Below are 15,509 nucleotides of genomic sequence, written 5' to 3'. Positions count from 1 at the left end.
ATGCCCTGCCCGCTGTGCTATTGCTCTAGCCCCATTTTACTATCATTTTTAATGATATCAGATTCCTTCTTGAGGTATGGTCATTTAGAAACTTCCTTGGGGAAAAGAGCTGTGGGCAGCAGACTGTTTTTGTTTTCTTGGAAATCTTTCATCTGGTTCTGCAATAAAATGTTAGTTTGGTTCAAAAATTAGATTGATCTTTTTTCTGTTCTTGGTAATTTGTTTATATTTTCATATTCACTTAGGTTACAGTCAAGTTACCATCTTTGTTAATTACTGTCTCTTAAAAGCTTTCAATGTTTCATTTTGATAGTATTTGCTGTAGACATTTTTAGATGATATTCCTTCCATGACAAGTTTACAAAGTTTTAATTTTCTTTTATGAGTGAATATTAAATTATATCACATGCTTTGAATTCATAAATATTATATTCAGATACTATAAAGTTACTGAGGTGCTTAGTTGCATTAATCAAGTCTTTAGAGTACTTATCCTGTATTTCAAGGAAACACCAACTTGGGAATGGTACATTGCTGCCTAGTTTGAATGTATATAATATGTTGAGTGCTGTACCTTTTTTTTCTAAGGAGTTTATGTAAATTGAGTCAGTAGTTCTTGAAAAATTTTTATTTTTGAACCAGATATATTCTTTGGTGAAAGATTATTAATCAATTTTAACTGATTATTATTACTATTGCTGATTTTTGAATTATTTACCCTTGCTTTCTTCCTTGATCCATTGTTTCATTATGTAGCTAGTATATTTTATAAAAAAACCTATTTTGTTTTCTATAAGTAGTCACTTTCATTAGTGTAAATTTCATAATGTCTTCCTATTTTGTTTAGATTTTGCATTATTTGTAGTTATGCCTTCATTTTAAAAATTTTAATTTTTCCCTTTTTTTAATTTTCAGTTTTATTGGTGGTAATGAAGAACTGGCTTTCTGGTTTTTATTATTTTTAAAGTGTTTTACACATGTTAATCCTTTGGCCTTTGCCTCCTTTCTCTGTCTTCTCTCTTCCCTCTCCTGCTATTCCTCTCCTCCCCGTTTCTCTCCTGTCCCTGTAATCTTGAAGTGTTCTGTGATGAAAAAGATTGGTTTTGTAAATATTGTCCCATTTTGAGTTGTGTTTATAATCAAATTCTATTAAATTGCTTTTGTTTTGGTGGTGCTGTGGATGGATCCCAGAGCCTCACACCACACAGGGCAAGTACTCTCTACCACTGTGCCACATCCCCATCCCTAATATTTGAAAGATTCTTTGAAAGAATCTTTGAAATACTCGTTATGAAGGTTCAAAAAGTTATGTGTTCAAGATTCATGGTTAATTTCAAGTATGCACACAGCTTTTAAAAAAAAAATTGCAAGTGCTTAAGGAAATCTCAATGGAACTATTTCCTCTAAAAACCCAAGTACCACTTATCTTTGAAGATAATTTTCTGACATACTGGACAGTTGTTCTCCCATTTATGTCATTCCATTTAATACAGGATTTTGTGTCAGCATTTAAAAAAATATACTTGAGATAAATATTCAAATTTGCATGATTACCCGTAAGTGGTTTCCCTATTCTCAAAGAATGAAAAAGAAAAACCGTGTTTTTGTTGATTTTTCTGAGAAGGGCCAACCTGTACATTGCTACCCTGGAATCTTATGGAAAGCATGTTAAGTTGAAAAAAGGTATTTTCCTTAACTGGACCTATTAAGTGGTTTCAGCAATTAAAGTAGAAAAAAATAGAGTTGGCTGTGGCTTGTGCAACATAGGGGGAGTATTTGGTTCCAACAAAATACCTGCCCTTCCACTTATCTCATGGTAGAGCTTAGTGTTGCAGAGGTCTAATATCATAATATCACCTGCAGGAGATGTTTCTCTTCTCAGGTGAAGAATCCTGCCATTTTTTCCAACAGTTTCTTGCTTTAATTTTGACAGCTTGATTTGAAATCTCGAATCTAAGTTATTTTTAAGAATGAAGCTGCCATCTCTAGCTCAACCTGCAGAATATAAAGGCTAAAGAGATCTCCTCTGTGAGAGAGATTTATTCTACATGACTGTGCTTATCTTGAAAAGCTGCCAAGTTTGCTTTTATGCTCTCAGTGCCTCAAGTGGGAATCAATTAGAGTACCTGCTGTTTTGAATAGCAGATAATGGTGAAAGGTCAGCATTTGGACCACCAACAGTGTTCAACAAACAAGCATTATTCTTAACTACAGTATAGGGTATTTACCTTTTAGTTCAGTATTCACTGGTTAACTGTGAACTCAGCTAAACTAATACCTGTTGTGACACATCTATAAGCTTTATTGAACATAAGTAAAGCAAAATTCTTCTTTGGTGGATAATCCAGCATTTGACCTCAGGATTCTCAAACATCCTACACATGAAGGTCTTCTGAGACAGAAACCTTTTAGTAACTAAGACTCGGGTTAGAGATTATTAACTGGAATAATTGTGTCTCTCCCCTCCCCCAAATACTTGATGGACAATAAACTCTGTTTATATTAAAGAGCCTTAAATATTTTTAGAGAATCTGAATTAGATAGTCTTTAGGTTCCTGAATGAATTTTTGATAAATAATGTATGGCTGGACTGGAGTGATAGCACAGCGGTTGAAGCATTTGCCTTGCAGCAGCCGACCCGGGTTTGATTCCTCTGCCCCTCTCAGAGAGCCCAGCAAGCTACCTGTGGAGTATTCGATATGCCAAAAACAGTAACAAGTCTCATGATGGAGATGGTACTTGTGCCCACTCGAGCAAATCGATTGTTAGTGTGATAGTGATAATGTATGGCAAATAGAAGCACATACTTTAAGCAAAGTCATATCTTAAATGTAATAAGACATATTTGTGTAAGATTTGTGAAGCAGAAAAATGTCTCACAGCAGGAAAAATCATAAAAAACTATGTCACACTCTTGCCATAGATTATTGAGCTGACAGATCTTTTAGAAATCCAAATTTTTAAATAAATAAAGACTAGGAAAATTATATTTTTGGAGTGGTGACAAATTTAGTATTAGAATAGTTTCAGACCTGTTTGAAATGTTTGAAATGTTCGTTTAAATATATCTTTCCCCAAATATTTAATAGATTTGGCCCCTGTGTTAAGTTTTGCTTTGCATGAATTTTTTTTTGTCTGTGTCAAAAGCTACTGCCAGTGTAAACCTCCCAAAATAACTCCTTTTTAAATATTAACAACTAGTCACCTGCTAAGTGGTTTTCTTTTCTCTACAAATAGTAAAAACACCCTTGTCCTTTAAATCATGGAGTTGGCCCTTTTGTCTTTAAAAACCTCCCACCTTTCAACCAGTGCCTCCTCACATTACACTGGGTGTCTCACCCTTTTGTGTCACTTTGTCACTCAACTGCTCTGTCCTGCCTGTTGTTTCATCTTCTACTCCAAGCATCTGGATAGGTAGTGACAATTATTTTCCCTGCTGATGGCTCAAATCACCTTTAAATGTCTCTTCCGGATCTCATATTTCTACACATTTTGCTGTTAATGTGCTTGTGTCTGATATACGTCAGTGGTTTTAGAGAAATAGATTATAAGGATATATTGGTGTGTCTTTTTGTTTGTGTCTGGATTGGCTACTTGCCCATCTCCTCTTTTATCCCCTCCCCTCCCCCTTCTCTCCCTACTGTCGACTTCCCTTCCTTTCTCTCCTCTCCTCTCCACTCTCCTCTTCTCCCCTCCTTCCCCCACAAAAGTGTTCCCAACATCCCCCCACCCTGCAAAAAAAAATTGAAGTCTATTTTTATTTAATGAATTTCTATTGTACTATCAAAATAGTCTCCTCATAAACATTGAATACACTTCCAAAAGTGTGATACTTTTACCCTGATTAGTTTAATGTTCCCCTTTTCAGCATGTGATGTGCACGGGGTTGTGGTGCAAGGTAGAAGGCGAGAAGGAATGCAGAACCAAATTAGATCCTCCGATGGATGGCACTGATTGCGATGCTGGTAAGGTAAGTCCACAAGTCAGAAAGAGTGTTAAATGAAACTTAAGAAACTTGCCAGCATAACTCAAAAGGCATTGTTGTCTTTGGCCCTTCACATGTCTTCATCTTAAACCTCGTGGAATACTTAGAGTATATGTAAACACTTCAATGTCTCATTATTACTCTTAATTTACCTATTTTCTTCAAGTCCATGGTTGTTTTGCTAATTATTACTGCAAGTAATTTTCTACTGTTCTTAATTATAATGCTGAAAGATAGATGTATCATTACTTGAACACAAAAGAATTCTTTTTTTAATATTTAAATTAAACATTGGTAAAGTAAACATAATGATAACATAAATAATACTTCTCAGAGCTGATGAATAGTTCCTGGTATGAAATATCTCCTGAGAGACACCGAGTACTATAACTTTTCCTGTTACTTCAAGCATCATGCATAAAATATTCCAATTGACATTTGGGGATTAGTAAATATTTGGCTTTGTAAATTGTATATTCTAATGGGTTTCATAAGACCATAAGAATTTACAAGAATATGTTGCCAGATCAAAATAATCCCATTGAAAATTAATTTTCTTTTGAAGAATGCTAAGTAGTTGGAACTCAACTATAATTATGCTTGATTAATCAAAAGATAACAGTTCAGTCATTTATGTCCTTTATTTTTATTTTCTAACTGGAAAAGAATTATGAGTAGAAGGATACTAGATCCAAGAGTAGAATCCTTGCCTCTGAAGGACACTGAATTTTTAAAAAAGCAGTAGCATAGAGAATCTGAAGTTTACTGGTATAGATTACTTAGTGAAAAAAAAAAGTATAGATTCTGTCAGATTAGAAATATATCCATTTTAGGGGCCGGAGTGATAGCACAGCGGGTAGGGCCTTTGCCTTGCACGCGGCCGACCCGGGTTCGATCCTCGGCATCCCATATGGTCCCCCAAGCACCGCCAGGAGTAATTCCTGAGTGCAGAGCCAGGAGTAACCCCTGAGCATCGCTGGGTGTGACCCAAAAAGCAAAAAAATAAAAAAAAAGAAATATATCCATTTTAAAAATGGACAGAGTGGAAATCCAGCAATTTCACTTTTAGAATTTAGAATTTAATTCTTAGGAAAGACACATGTGCACAGAGACATATGCGTGGGAATGTGAGCTTAAGTGGACAACAGCACACATACACACACAAATGTTTCTATGAGGACACAATCACAGTGGTGAGCAATGAAAAATAGCAGAAATAGTCAGATAAGAATTATTCCAATGTAGCTGTTTATAGACTAAGGCAGATACATGGGATCCTGCAGAAAAATCTGGGAGACACCAGGGTTAGTATAATTGGTGTGCCATAGGCATGTCAGAAACTTCATACTTTTTATACCATTTGAAATGTACAGGGGGAAAAAGTTTATATACAGATGAGACTATATTGACATAGTCATTTTTAAACCATAGAATAGGTTTAAAAATACTAAATCCTTACTATAACTTGTAGCTAATTCCTGGGAAAGACAGTGGAGTTGGTAGATGAAAATAAAGCAGTGGGAAGATTAATTTAATTTTTTTCTGGATATTTTTGGTTGTTTAACCTAAGCCTGTGGTCAGTTATTCATTCTACAATCTATTTGAAAGAGAAAACAACTTTTGTATGAAAACAATTTTCATACTAAGAAAAAAAGTATAAAAGTTGTTTAAGTGAAAAACATTTTTAATGACTAGAAATGTATCACTTACAGATAGAATCAGTAGGAAAATGTTTCATTAGAAGGGGACCCCAGTAAAATATCTGCCAGTTGTCTACAGATTGCATTAGATATTTTTCTGTAAGCTTATATGGAAAATCAGAAATTGGTCTATTTTATCTTATTTTATTTTATTGCTTTTTGGGTCACACATGATGATTCACAGGGATTAATCCTGGCTCTGCACTCAGGAATTACTCCTGGTGGTGCTCAGAGGACCATATGAGATGCTGGGACTTGAACCCAGGTTGGCCATGTGCAAGGCAAAAGTCCTACTCACTATGCTATAACTCCAGCTCCTAATTTTAACCTTTATCTTTAAAAAATACAACCATGTGTCAATTGGTTGGGTCTCATTATGCATAGTAACTTATTACTTGAATCATAAAGCTCTACATAAGCAATATTTTTTATCACCCCTGAAAAATAGCAAAAGTAATAGAGATATTCATTCAACATGCTTCAATTATAAATAGCCCATTATGTCACCTAATTCTCCTTTAGCAGTATAAAATTTCTTCTGTCTCATAATATGATGTCCTAAGATTTTTTGGAGGATAGGTAGTACTATGCGATAGCACAGCAGGTAGGGCATTTCCTTTGCACGTGGCTGACCTGGGTTCGATTCCTCTGTCCCTCTCAGAAAACCGGGCAAGCTGCGGAGAGTATCCTGCCCGCTGGCAAATTCTGGCAAGCTACCTATGGCGTATTCGATATGCCAAAAACAGTAACATGTCTCACAATGGAGACAGTACTGGGGCCCACTTGAGCAAATCGATGAACAATGGGACAACAGTGCTACAGTGACAGAATAGTTTGCATTTTTAAGCTCTCACAAATAAATACATTCCTACAAATGAATGTACTTTTCATTCATCTTTTGTACAAAACAAGATGTACTTTTGCTCATCAAAAGTCACAGTTTTATCTCACTATAATTCTGCTAATGGTATTCTTTTAGTGCTTCCATGTAATGCTATGTGTTGAAGTGATTAATGAGCGTCTCAGTTCCACAGGACATGTGGGCTTCAAATATCCATCTGTTCAGCAGTTGTAGGTGTGACATCAAGAAAAGTGCTCCGGCACTCTGCAACTGAGAGCTGTCTGTAGTGCTAAACTCCTTGAGAACTTGAAAACCTGCATCCTCACACTCAGCACTGCTGACTCAGCACATCACAGAGCCAAAAAAAAAAAAAATCCTAGAGTTTTATATTGTGGTTTACTCCACTCATGCTAATCTAGCTGTCAACTAATTCTTCTCAGCATACATAATTGAGTCTGAGAATGTGCCGACAAAATTTTATAATTCAGAATGATTGGGGTGGCAGGAATGTTTCTACTTCTCTATAGACAGCGTCTTCCAAATTAAAAGCAGGTTGCTTTCTTTTTTTCTCCTTTTGTCTTTATGATGCTATCATCAATGTTTACATTTAACAAAGATTAAAGACTTGATAAATGATTGGGTTAAAACCATGAAAAGTGTTTACAGTACTTGTTAGAAACCAGGGGATAGGAAATTTACCAATTTACTTGAATTTAAAGTTTTGGAGGACCTTACGTAAAATATTTTACTTTTCTAAGTGGAACTTCTGGGCTCCCAATGTTCTTTAGTTTGAATGAAGATTATAATATCTTTACAATCACATATTTGCAGGTACAGATATTTTATTTCCTTTTCAGATAATGGTATCCTTTAACATCTTCATGAACCTTTTATGATGGGATATTTTCATGATTTTTCTGGATATACCCACGGAGAGAATGCAAACATACTTACTTGTTAGATCATGTATGACTTAGAAAGTATCTTTGTCAAATATTTCTTTAGGAGTTTCACAAATCAAGCTGAACTCATAGATAAGACTTTGGTTTCAATTTCTAAGCCATGTATAATAAATTTTAAGGCTAAAAATATAGATAAAACGGGGTTGGAGAGATAGCACAGCGGGTAGGGCGTTTGCCTTGCACGCGGCCGACCCGGGTTCAAATCCCAGCATCCCATATGGTCCCCTGAGCACGGCCAGGGGTAATTCCTGAGTGCAGAGCCAGGAGTAACCCCTGTGCATCGCCAGGTGTGACCCAAAAATAAATAAGTAAATAAATAAATACATTTAAAAATATATATATAGATAAAACAAAATGTACCAATAGAACACTGATGGCATCAGTTTGTATGAAAACCTAATAGAATATTTTGTATCACAAAACATTTAACACTTCACTCTGTGATGAATACCACCACATAAAAAAGATGCAACATAGTTTCATACAGAGATCTGATTATCTTTAAGGTAGGGAACTCAAAACATTTTACTGTGCTTTCTCTAAAGGCCACTGATGTCTTTATGCAAATTGACTTGTGTGTCTGTTTTCATTTCTCACCATTCATCAGATGTGGTCTGGTTTAAATGATGTGCAGGTTTAAGTTTGAGTCTCTCCCAGTGTATTTTTAGTCGAACTCTAGCCTGGCCTTCCAATGCCAGCTTGCCATTAACTGGGCAAGGAGTTATGATATGTAACTCTGGAAAAAGTAAACACTTTCACTAGGCCCAAGCAATACAGATAGTTGAAGCCTGATGTCTTTCAACTTGGATTGTTTTTCTGTGAATGGCATTACATTGCTAAATTCTCCAAACCAGTAAGTTGTTGAAAGGTTTCACAAGGTCTGTTTTCCTCTCCTTTTTTCAATTTTCAGAATTCATACAAAGTGACAGTGATTTTCTAATAATCAGAATATCTAAAAACTTTGAGTTGTTGAGCCTTTTTAAAAAATAAAAAAATCGATTTAAAATTAGTTGAACATAATTAAAATTTAAAGATTTAATCAAAAAGTTTAAATTTAAAATGTAGCATTCTTAGAGAATATCTGCAGGAACCACTTATTATACAAAAATGGGCTCAGGCAAAACTATATAACAAAGCTTTCTAAGTTCCCCAAAACATTTATAATGCATATTCTTAAAATTTTCATAAAAAATAATTAAAGATCTGAATGAACAGAAATTTATCTGTTTTAGCAACCTTGTTAATAATGAAAATCTCATAAAATGGTGCAACTTCATTAATAATAAGACTAATTTGTATTACTCTTAGTAATATCACAGTTAACTTTAATCAGATACTTATATTAAGTTTAACAATTTTTTCAACCCCTGAAAAATAAAAGCTTTATTAAGTACAAATAATTATCATTGATTTTTTAAAAATGAAAATGAAACAGGATCATGGTATTTCTGTTATTTCCTCAAAATTCCTTATGTCTATTTTCATTAGGTACAGAAAAGGGAAATTTATGTAGTTTAAGGTTGGGAGAATCAGTTGGTAACTCTCATCATTATGGAATTAATTTAAATTTTTCTGATCTTTTCTCAATATGATTTTTTTCAGTTTTTCCTTTAATATATTTGCTCTGATAATGTACTTTCTTTTTCAAAACTAAGAAATTCTAATAATTTGTTCAGCAAGACCTGGTAATTATTCATTGGTAATGACAGAAAGTCTCTTTTCCTGCTTTGTTTGAAGTTAATGGAAAAATAAATATTTAAAAAGGGAGATGCATGTTCCTTTCTCTTTTCAACAGTTAATAGATATAAAATATTCTACAGAATAATTGGATTTAAAGGTCAGAATTGTAAAGAATTTAATTGCCCAGGTCTTCCAAATAAGTAATTTTCAAGAAAGAAAATTTGCCCTCATATTATTGCTTAAATTTAATGGAAATCATTTCAGGAAAAAAGAACAAATACGTAAAGGGAAGTGCTAAAATTGTATGTATTCTAAATTATAATGAGACTAACTCAAATATACATGCAAAATGTATTCTAAATATATAAGTATTTTACATTTGGAAATACAGTGCTACAAATCAAATCAAAACTTTGAAATTTTGCTAAAATACCCAGTGTCACCCTAAATATAGAAAGGTATATATTTCTTCTTTTCCATTCTGAATCTCTCTGCTTCTTGTTGTCTCTTTTAAATTTCTATGTTTCTCAGAAAAATGCACATTCTTTCCTTCCCCTGCAACCCCACACCTTCTGTTCATGCCAAGTGCTATGTTCTGAGGGCTGGAGTACCCATGTCAGGGTGCTAGTTTCCATGCCACGTGCTGGGGAATCTGACCAAGGACAGGCAGGACTGGATCTTAGGAACTATGACAATAAGCAAATGCTAACTTACTTTTGGTCTCTTTAACTTCCACACATGTGGGCTCTTGTAGCTACTATGATTTAATGACCATTCCAGTGATTCTCTAGGGCAGTGAATGATTTTTCCATTGTGCCCTGATTTGTTCACCTAAGACCTGACTTTTGGAATAGTGGTGTAAGGCTGGAGAATGTAGCAGGAAGACCTCATCCTCTGGACAAGTGGCTGGAGAGTGGAGCCTGTGGAGCCCCTGTAGCCGGACCTGCAGTTCTGGGATCAGCAGTCGAGAGCGCAAATGTCCTGGGTAAAGGCAATGTTTCTGCACTGGGAGTGGGCATTTGTTTCTTCAGCTTTGATTTGTACATGTTTGATGGGTAAACCAGGTGGGTGAGCCAAAGAAGCCCCTCAGCCTTGCCCCACTTGGAAAAAATAGAAAAACCCCTCAGGTTATTTTAAGGAAAATAAAATAAAACTCCTTTTTAAGAAGAAAATAAAATCGACCTTTTTGAAGAATAGCCAAGGAGATGGTCCAAGTGCTGGAGTGAAGGCTGTGTGGGAGCCCTGAGTTAGATCCTTAGTCCTGCCTGGTCCTCAGAGCAGTGCCAGGAGCAACTCTCCAGTATTCAGGAATGGCCCTGAAACCAAAATGAATTTTAAAATAATAGCAAATGTGAGGGCTGGAGCGATAGCACAGTGGTTGGGCATTCGCCTATCACGCGGCAGATCCAAGTTCTATTCCTCCGCACCTCTCGGAGAGCCCAGCAAGCTACCAAGAGTATGGAGCCCGCGGGGCAGAGCCTGGCAAGCTGCCCATGCGTATTGGATATGCCACAAACAGTAACAATAAGTCTCTCAATGAGAGACGTTACTGGTGCCTGCTCGAACAAATCGATGAGCAGTGGGATAACAGTGACAGTAACAGTAACAGTAACAGCAAATATGAGACTGAAAGAGAATACAGAGGTTGAAGTGCTTGGCCTACATGTGGCCAACCTGGGTTAGATCATCAGCACCCAGCCAGCAGTAAGCCCTAAGCACTACCGGGTGTGTCCCCCTCAAAACAAACAACAAATAACCAAGTACTATTCAGTCTTTTGGGTACATCAAATAAAATGTGAATAAGAGAATTGGGAGGAAGACATAGGAGACAATTTAATAAAGGGATGGCACTTGTTATTTGGTGCTGGCTGTTTTGAGGCTTATACACAAATAGAGTTGTGAGGCTGTATTCCTGAAATAATATTGTATTATAAACCAATGCTTGATCAGAACATTTGGGTGAGGGAGATTTGGGCCACCCCAGCTGTCCTCAGGACTTACTCCTGATTCTGTGCTCAGGTGTCACTCCTGTCAGTGCTCAAGGGAAAATATGAAATTATTGAGGTTGAACCAGAATCTGCAATGCTTGGCAAGTGCCTTAACCCCTGTATTAGCTCTGTGGTCCCTCAATATATTTTTATTGTTACTCAATACATTTTTAATTTAAAAAATAATAGGTCTCTAGGAAAAGAAGAAATGAGAATAGAATTTGTATCAGTGAAACCAAGAATGAAGTAAGAATTTACTAAAGCACACATATGATAAGATTTACAGTATCAGCTTGCTCAACCCATCATTCTAGAGTGATGCTGAGCATATTTGTAGAAACCTATTCTATTATTTTATTTGTTTATTTATTTTTGCTTTTTGGTTCATACCTGGTGATGCACAGGGGTTACTCCTGGCTCTGAACTCAGGAATTACTCCTGGCAGTGTTCAGGGAACCATATGGGATGCTGGGAATTGAATCCGGGTTGGCCGCAGACAAGGCAAATGCCCTACCTGCTGTGCTACTATCGCTTCAGCCCCTGTTATTTTTATTTTTTAGAAATGTCTTTGTGTTGAAGTGTCATTGGTTTCTGAGAGTACAAATGTTTACCCCCTCTAGGGGTACAATGTTACCACACTAAGTCCACAATCAAAGTTATTTTAAGCATACATGCTCTAATCTCTGCTCAGTACCCAGTGGGCCAGTGGCCTGACAAAGAAAATTTTTCTCTTAATTTTGGGGGGTCTGGTGGCCACACCGAGTAGTGCCCAGAGCTTATTTCTGGCTCTGTGCTCAAGGGATCATTCCTGGCAGGGCTCAGGAGGTCATATTTGGTTCCAGGGATTGAACTGGCATCAGCTGCATGTGAAGCAAGTACCCTAACCCTGTAACATCCCACTGGCAGAGTTTTAATGAATATGTATAAAATTGCTAGAAGAAGAAGCTACTTAATAATTCTAAAAACTATACATCATGAGAATTGCAGTCTTTCTCTTTTGTCCTCTGTCTCTGCCATTACTCTAATGTTTCTTTTACATGACAAGTTGTCTTTATATCTTCTTATATAAATAAAGTTAAATTCATCAAGAGTAAAAAAATACATAATCAGAAAAAAAACCAGGTTTCTTTCTACTATAAGCCATTTAATGTATTTACATTTTCCCAAAATAAATTTATTGTAAAGTCCTATATATAATGACTAATATGACCTTTAAGATTTTTAAATGATTAGTTAACAAAACCCAAGATTGATTATTTGTACTGTCTTTTCTAGGCTAGGTACTGAAGCCAGGGATTGTAATGGTCCCAGAAAACAATACAGAATATGTGAGAATCCACCTTGTCCTGCAGGTTTGCCTGGATTCAGAGACTGGCAATGTCAGGCCTATAGTGCTAGAACTTCATACCCAAAGCCTGTTCTTCAGTGGAAAGCTGTCCTGGATGAAGGTACGCCCAAGCAGATCTCACCAAGTTCATTTAGTGGAATTGTGAGGGCACAAAGAATTGACAGTAGCAGTCAGTGCTGTTTTGCAGGTTGTATTCGAGTCATTTCAGATCACTGCTCCTTCCACTTTTAGTGACATATGTCAACTCACAAACATTTGACTGGAAAATATACTTTAGAGATGTCTCAGGAGATGAATATTTACTTGAGGTGATGTATGGGGGTGAAAGGATGGGTCAAGGAGATCAAAAGGTACCAATGTCCAGTACCAATTCATGGAACATATGATGACTATTGTGACTAATGCTATACAGAATATTTGACAGCTCCTAAGTGCATAGATCTTTAAAGTTCTTAAGAATAGTAAATAGGGGGCTGGAGAGATAGCACAGCGGGTAGGGCGTTTGCCTTGCACGCGGCCGACCCGGGTTCAAATCCCAGCATCCCATATGGTCCCCTGAGCACGGCCAGGAGTAATTCCTGAGTGCAGAGCCAGGAGTAATCCCTGCGCATCGCCAGGTGTGACCCAAAAAAGCAAAAAAAAAAAAAAAGAATAGTAAATATATGTGGTTACAAACATAGACATAGTGTGATTATTTCACATTACGCACATCTCAAATCATACTGTGTAACTGGAAGTGATACCAAGTATATGTTAATTATATCTTAATTTAAAAAACTGAATTAACCTGAAAATTGCTAAGCACTTTATGAGATCAAGTAAAGTTAAAAAGTGATTATACCAAATGTTTTTGAGAATGAGGAGAGTCTAAATACTAAGTTCATTGGTGCTGGGGATGTCAATGGAGCAATCAATCTGAAAATTACTTAGAAGTTTCTTAAACAACTGAAGACAGTCTGAAAAACACAGTATAACAGTCCCTGACATTTTTCCCAGAAAAAAAATATGACTATCAGAGAATCCTGTGCAAATGTTCATAGAACGTTAATAATAAATAATAATATTTATTATTAAATATTCAAACACAGGGAACAACCAAAAGGAACTTAATGCTGAATGTTTAGTAAAATGAAGTCCATCCATGGAATATAAAGAAGCAACTATTGATAAGTGCAATGACATGATGAGCTTTATAGCATTGTGTTTTTATGAAGAAAGCCAGTCTCAAAGACACAGTAGCACTGTAGCACTGTTGTCCCATTGTTCATCAATTTGCTCGAGTGAGCACCAGTAACATCTCCATTGTGAGACTTGTTCCTATTTTTGGCATATTGAATTGCCAGGCTCTGCCGTATGAGTGGGATACTCTCAGTAGCTTGCCGGGCTCTCCAAGAGGAACAGAGGAATCAAACCCAGGTCAGCCGCATGCAAGGCAAATACCTTGCCCGCTGTGCTATTGCTCCAGTATAATTTTATATTACTTTCTTGGAATGACATAACTATAAAGATCGAAACTGAGAGATTAGTGTTTGCTAGAAGTTAGGCATGGTGGTTGGGAGAATTGTGGGTATAACTATAAATGGGGAGCTTGGTGGTAGATTAGTTCAGTATTTTGACTGTGATGATGCCTATAAAATCTACACAATCAACACATGTGATAACATGGCACACCCATATACCAATTTCACTTTAATGGGTTTGTATGGTGGTGACGTGTGGTGACCAAGATTTAACCTCGGGGGAAAATACACACACAAACACACACAAGGCCTCTCTGTTTTTGTGACTTCTTCCAAATTGTTAACTATTTGAAAGTATTTTAAGACAATTATATGCTATATTTTTTAGTTAACAATAATAATACTTGCCCATGATCATGTGTTGTGAAATCATTTTTTTCTCTCATTTTTTCTAAACACTCAAAATACCCATGCAGAAACTTTTGCCCTATCCTTAAAATCCATCCAGAATTGAACCATTTCCCAACATCACTAGAGCAGCTGTGCTCATCTTCGACTGTTTCTCTTACCAGGATAAGTGCAAACTAGATGCCTGACTCCCCCTAAATCTGTTGGTTTTAGTGTTACAGCAATTGGAACACACTTGAAATACCAGTGGTGGGGCTGGGGATACAGCCTAGCAGTAGAGCACTTGGCAGGCCTGTGTGTGGCTCTGTGTTTAATCCCCTGCATTGCAAAATAAAGATAAAAGCAAAATGTCAATCATATATAACATTACTCAGTTCCCTCAGAAACAAAGTACAGAGTTTTTTTAGTGGCCTTGAAGGGCTACCTGGCTACCTCTTACCTTTGAATGCCTCTCTTCCTATTTATATCACATGCTCCCACCTGTATTGACTCCTGCTCTGCCTGGGACAAGTCAGGTACTTTCTTATCTTGGGGTTTTGAAAGGTGTTCTTCCTGCTGAAAAAAACACTTATATAGTCCTTTAAGTAACAGTTATAAGAATAGTGCTTGTTGTCATGTCTTAGGAGTTTCTCTGTCTCTAGAATCACTAACAGTTCCTGTACAGAACAGGCAAATAATGAGTACCAGGTGGATAAGTGATGGGAGTCGTGCGGTAATCCATCCTATTTCTTCTCTCTTCTAATGTATCATTCTCTTGGGATGGTCTTAGTTATTTGCTAGGTATTGTTTATCATGTCTAGGTTAAAGAAGTATGTAAATATTTATCATTAAATTTCTCTCTGACTGTCAACAAAGTTCTGAAGCTTCCTAGCAGTTTTCCCATCAACTGCATGGGTGTTTCCACTCAACCCCCATTCACCTTTAGGTCAAAATCCTCTAAATAGAAAATCCTGCTCTTCCTTCTGGTCTTTAACTCCTAAAGTCTCTCTTCCTGTACTCACACACAAAAGGCACCATTGCCAATTAAAACCGGAACCCTGGCTTCTCAGTCTCCATCCACCTGCTGTCAATCATAGGAATGTTTGCCCAGATTTTCTCTACTCTGGCATGTTTGTTTATGACAGTAACATCTCTGAC

At 36.5% G+C, this 15,509-nt stretch overlaps 1 protein-coding gene across 1 annotated transcript in view; it reads left to right on the top strand.

Moving 5' to 3' along the window:
- The window catches only part of ADAMTS19 (ADAM metallopeptidase with thrombospondin type 1 motif 19), a 218,235-nt gene that overhangs the window by 125,999 nt on the left and 76,727 nt on the right, over positions 1–15,509 (top strand). The window contains exons 11-13 of the mRNA XM_004609957.3: positions 3,869–3,970; positions 10,023–10,153; positions 12,432–12,604. Coding sequence (XP_004610014.3) covers positions 3,869–3,970; positions 10,023–10,153; positions 12,432–12,604 — 406 coding nt within the window. The remainder of the gene's footprint in view (positions 1–3,868; positions 3,971–10,022; positions 10,154–12,431; positions 12,605–15,509) is intronic.

This window comes from Sorex araneus, chromosome 6 (genome assembly GCF_027595985.1).
Source record: "Sorex araneus isolate mSorAra2 chromosome 6, mSorAra2.pri, whole genome shotgun sequence".
In the NCBI taxonomy this organism is placed as follows: domain Eukaryota; kingdom Metazoa; phylum Chordata; class Mammalia; order Eulipotyphla; family Soricidae; genus Sorex; species Sorex araneus.
Note: the sequence above shows the minus strand (reverse complement) of the source record. Positions and strands in the feature narration are given on the sequence as shown.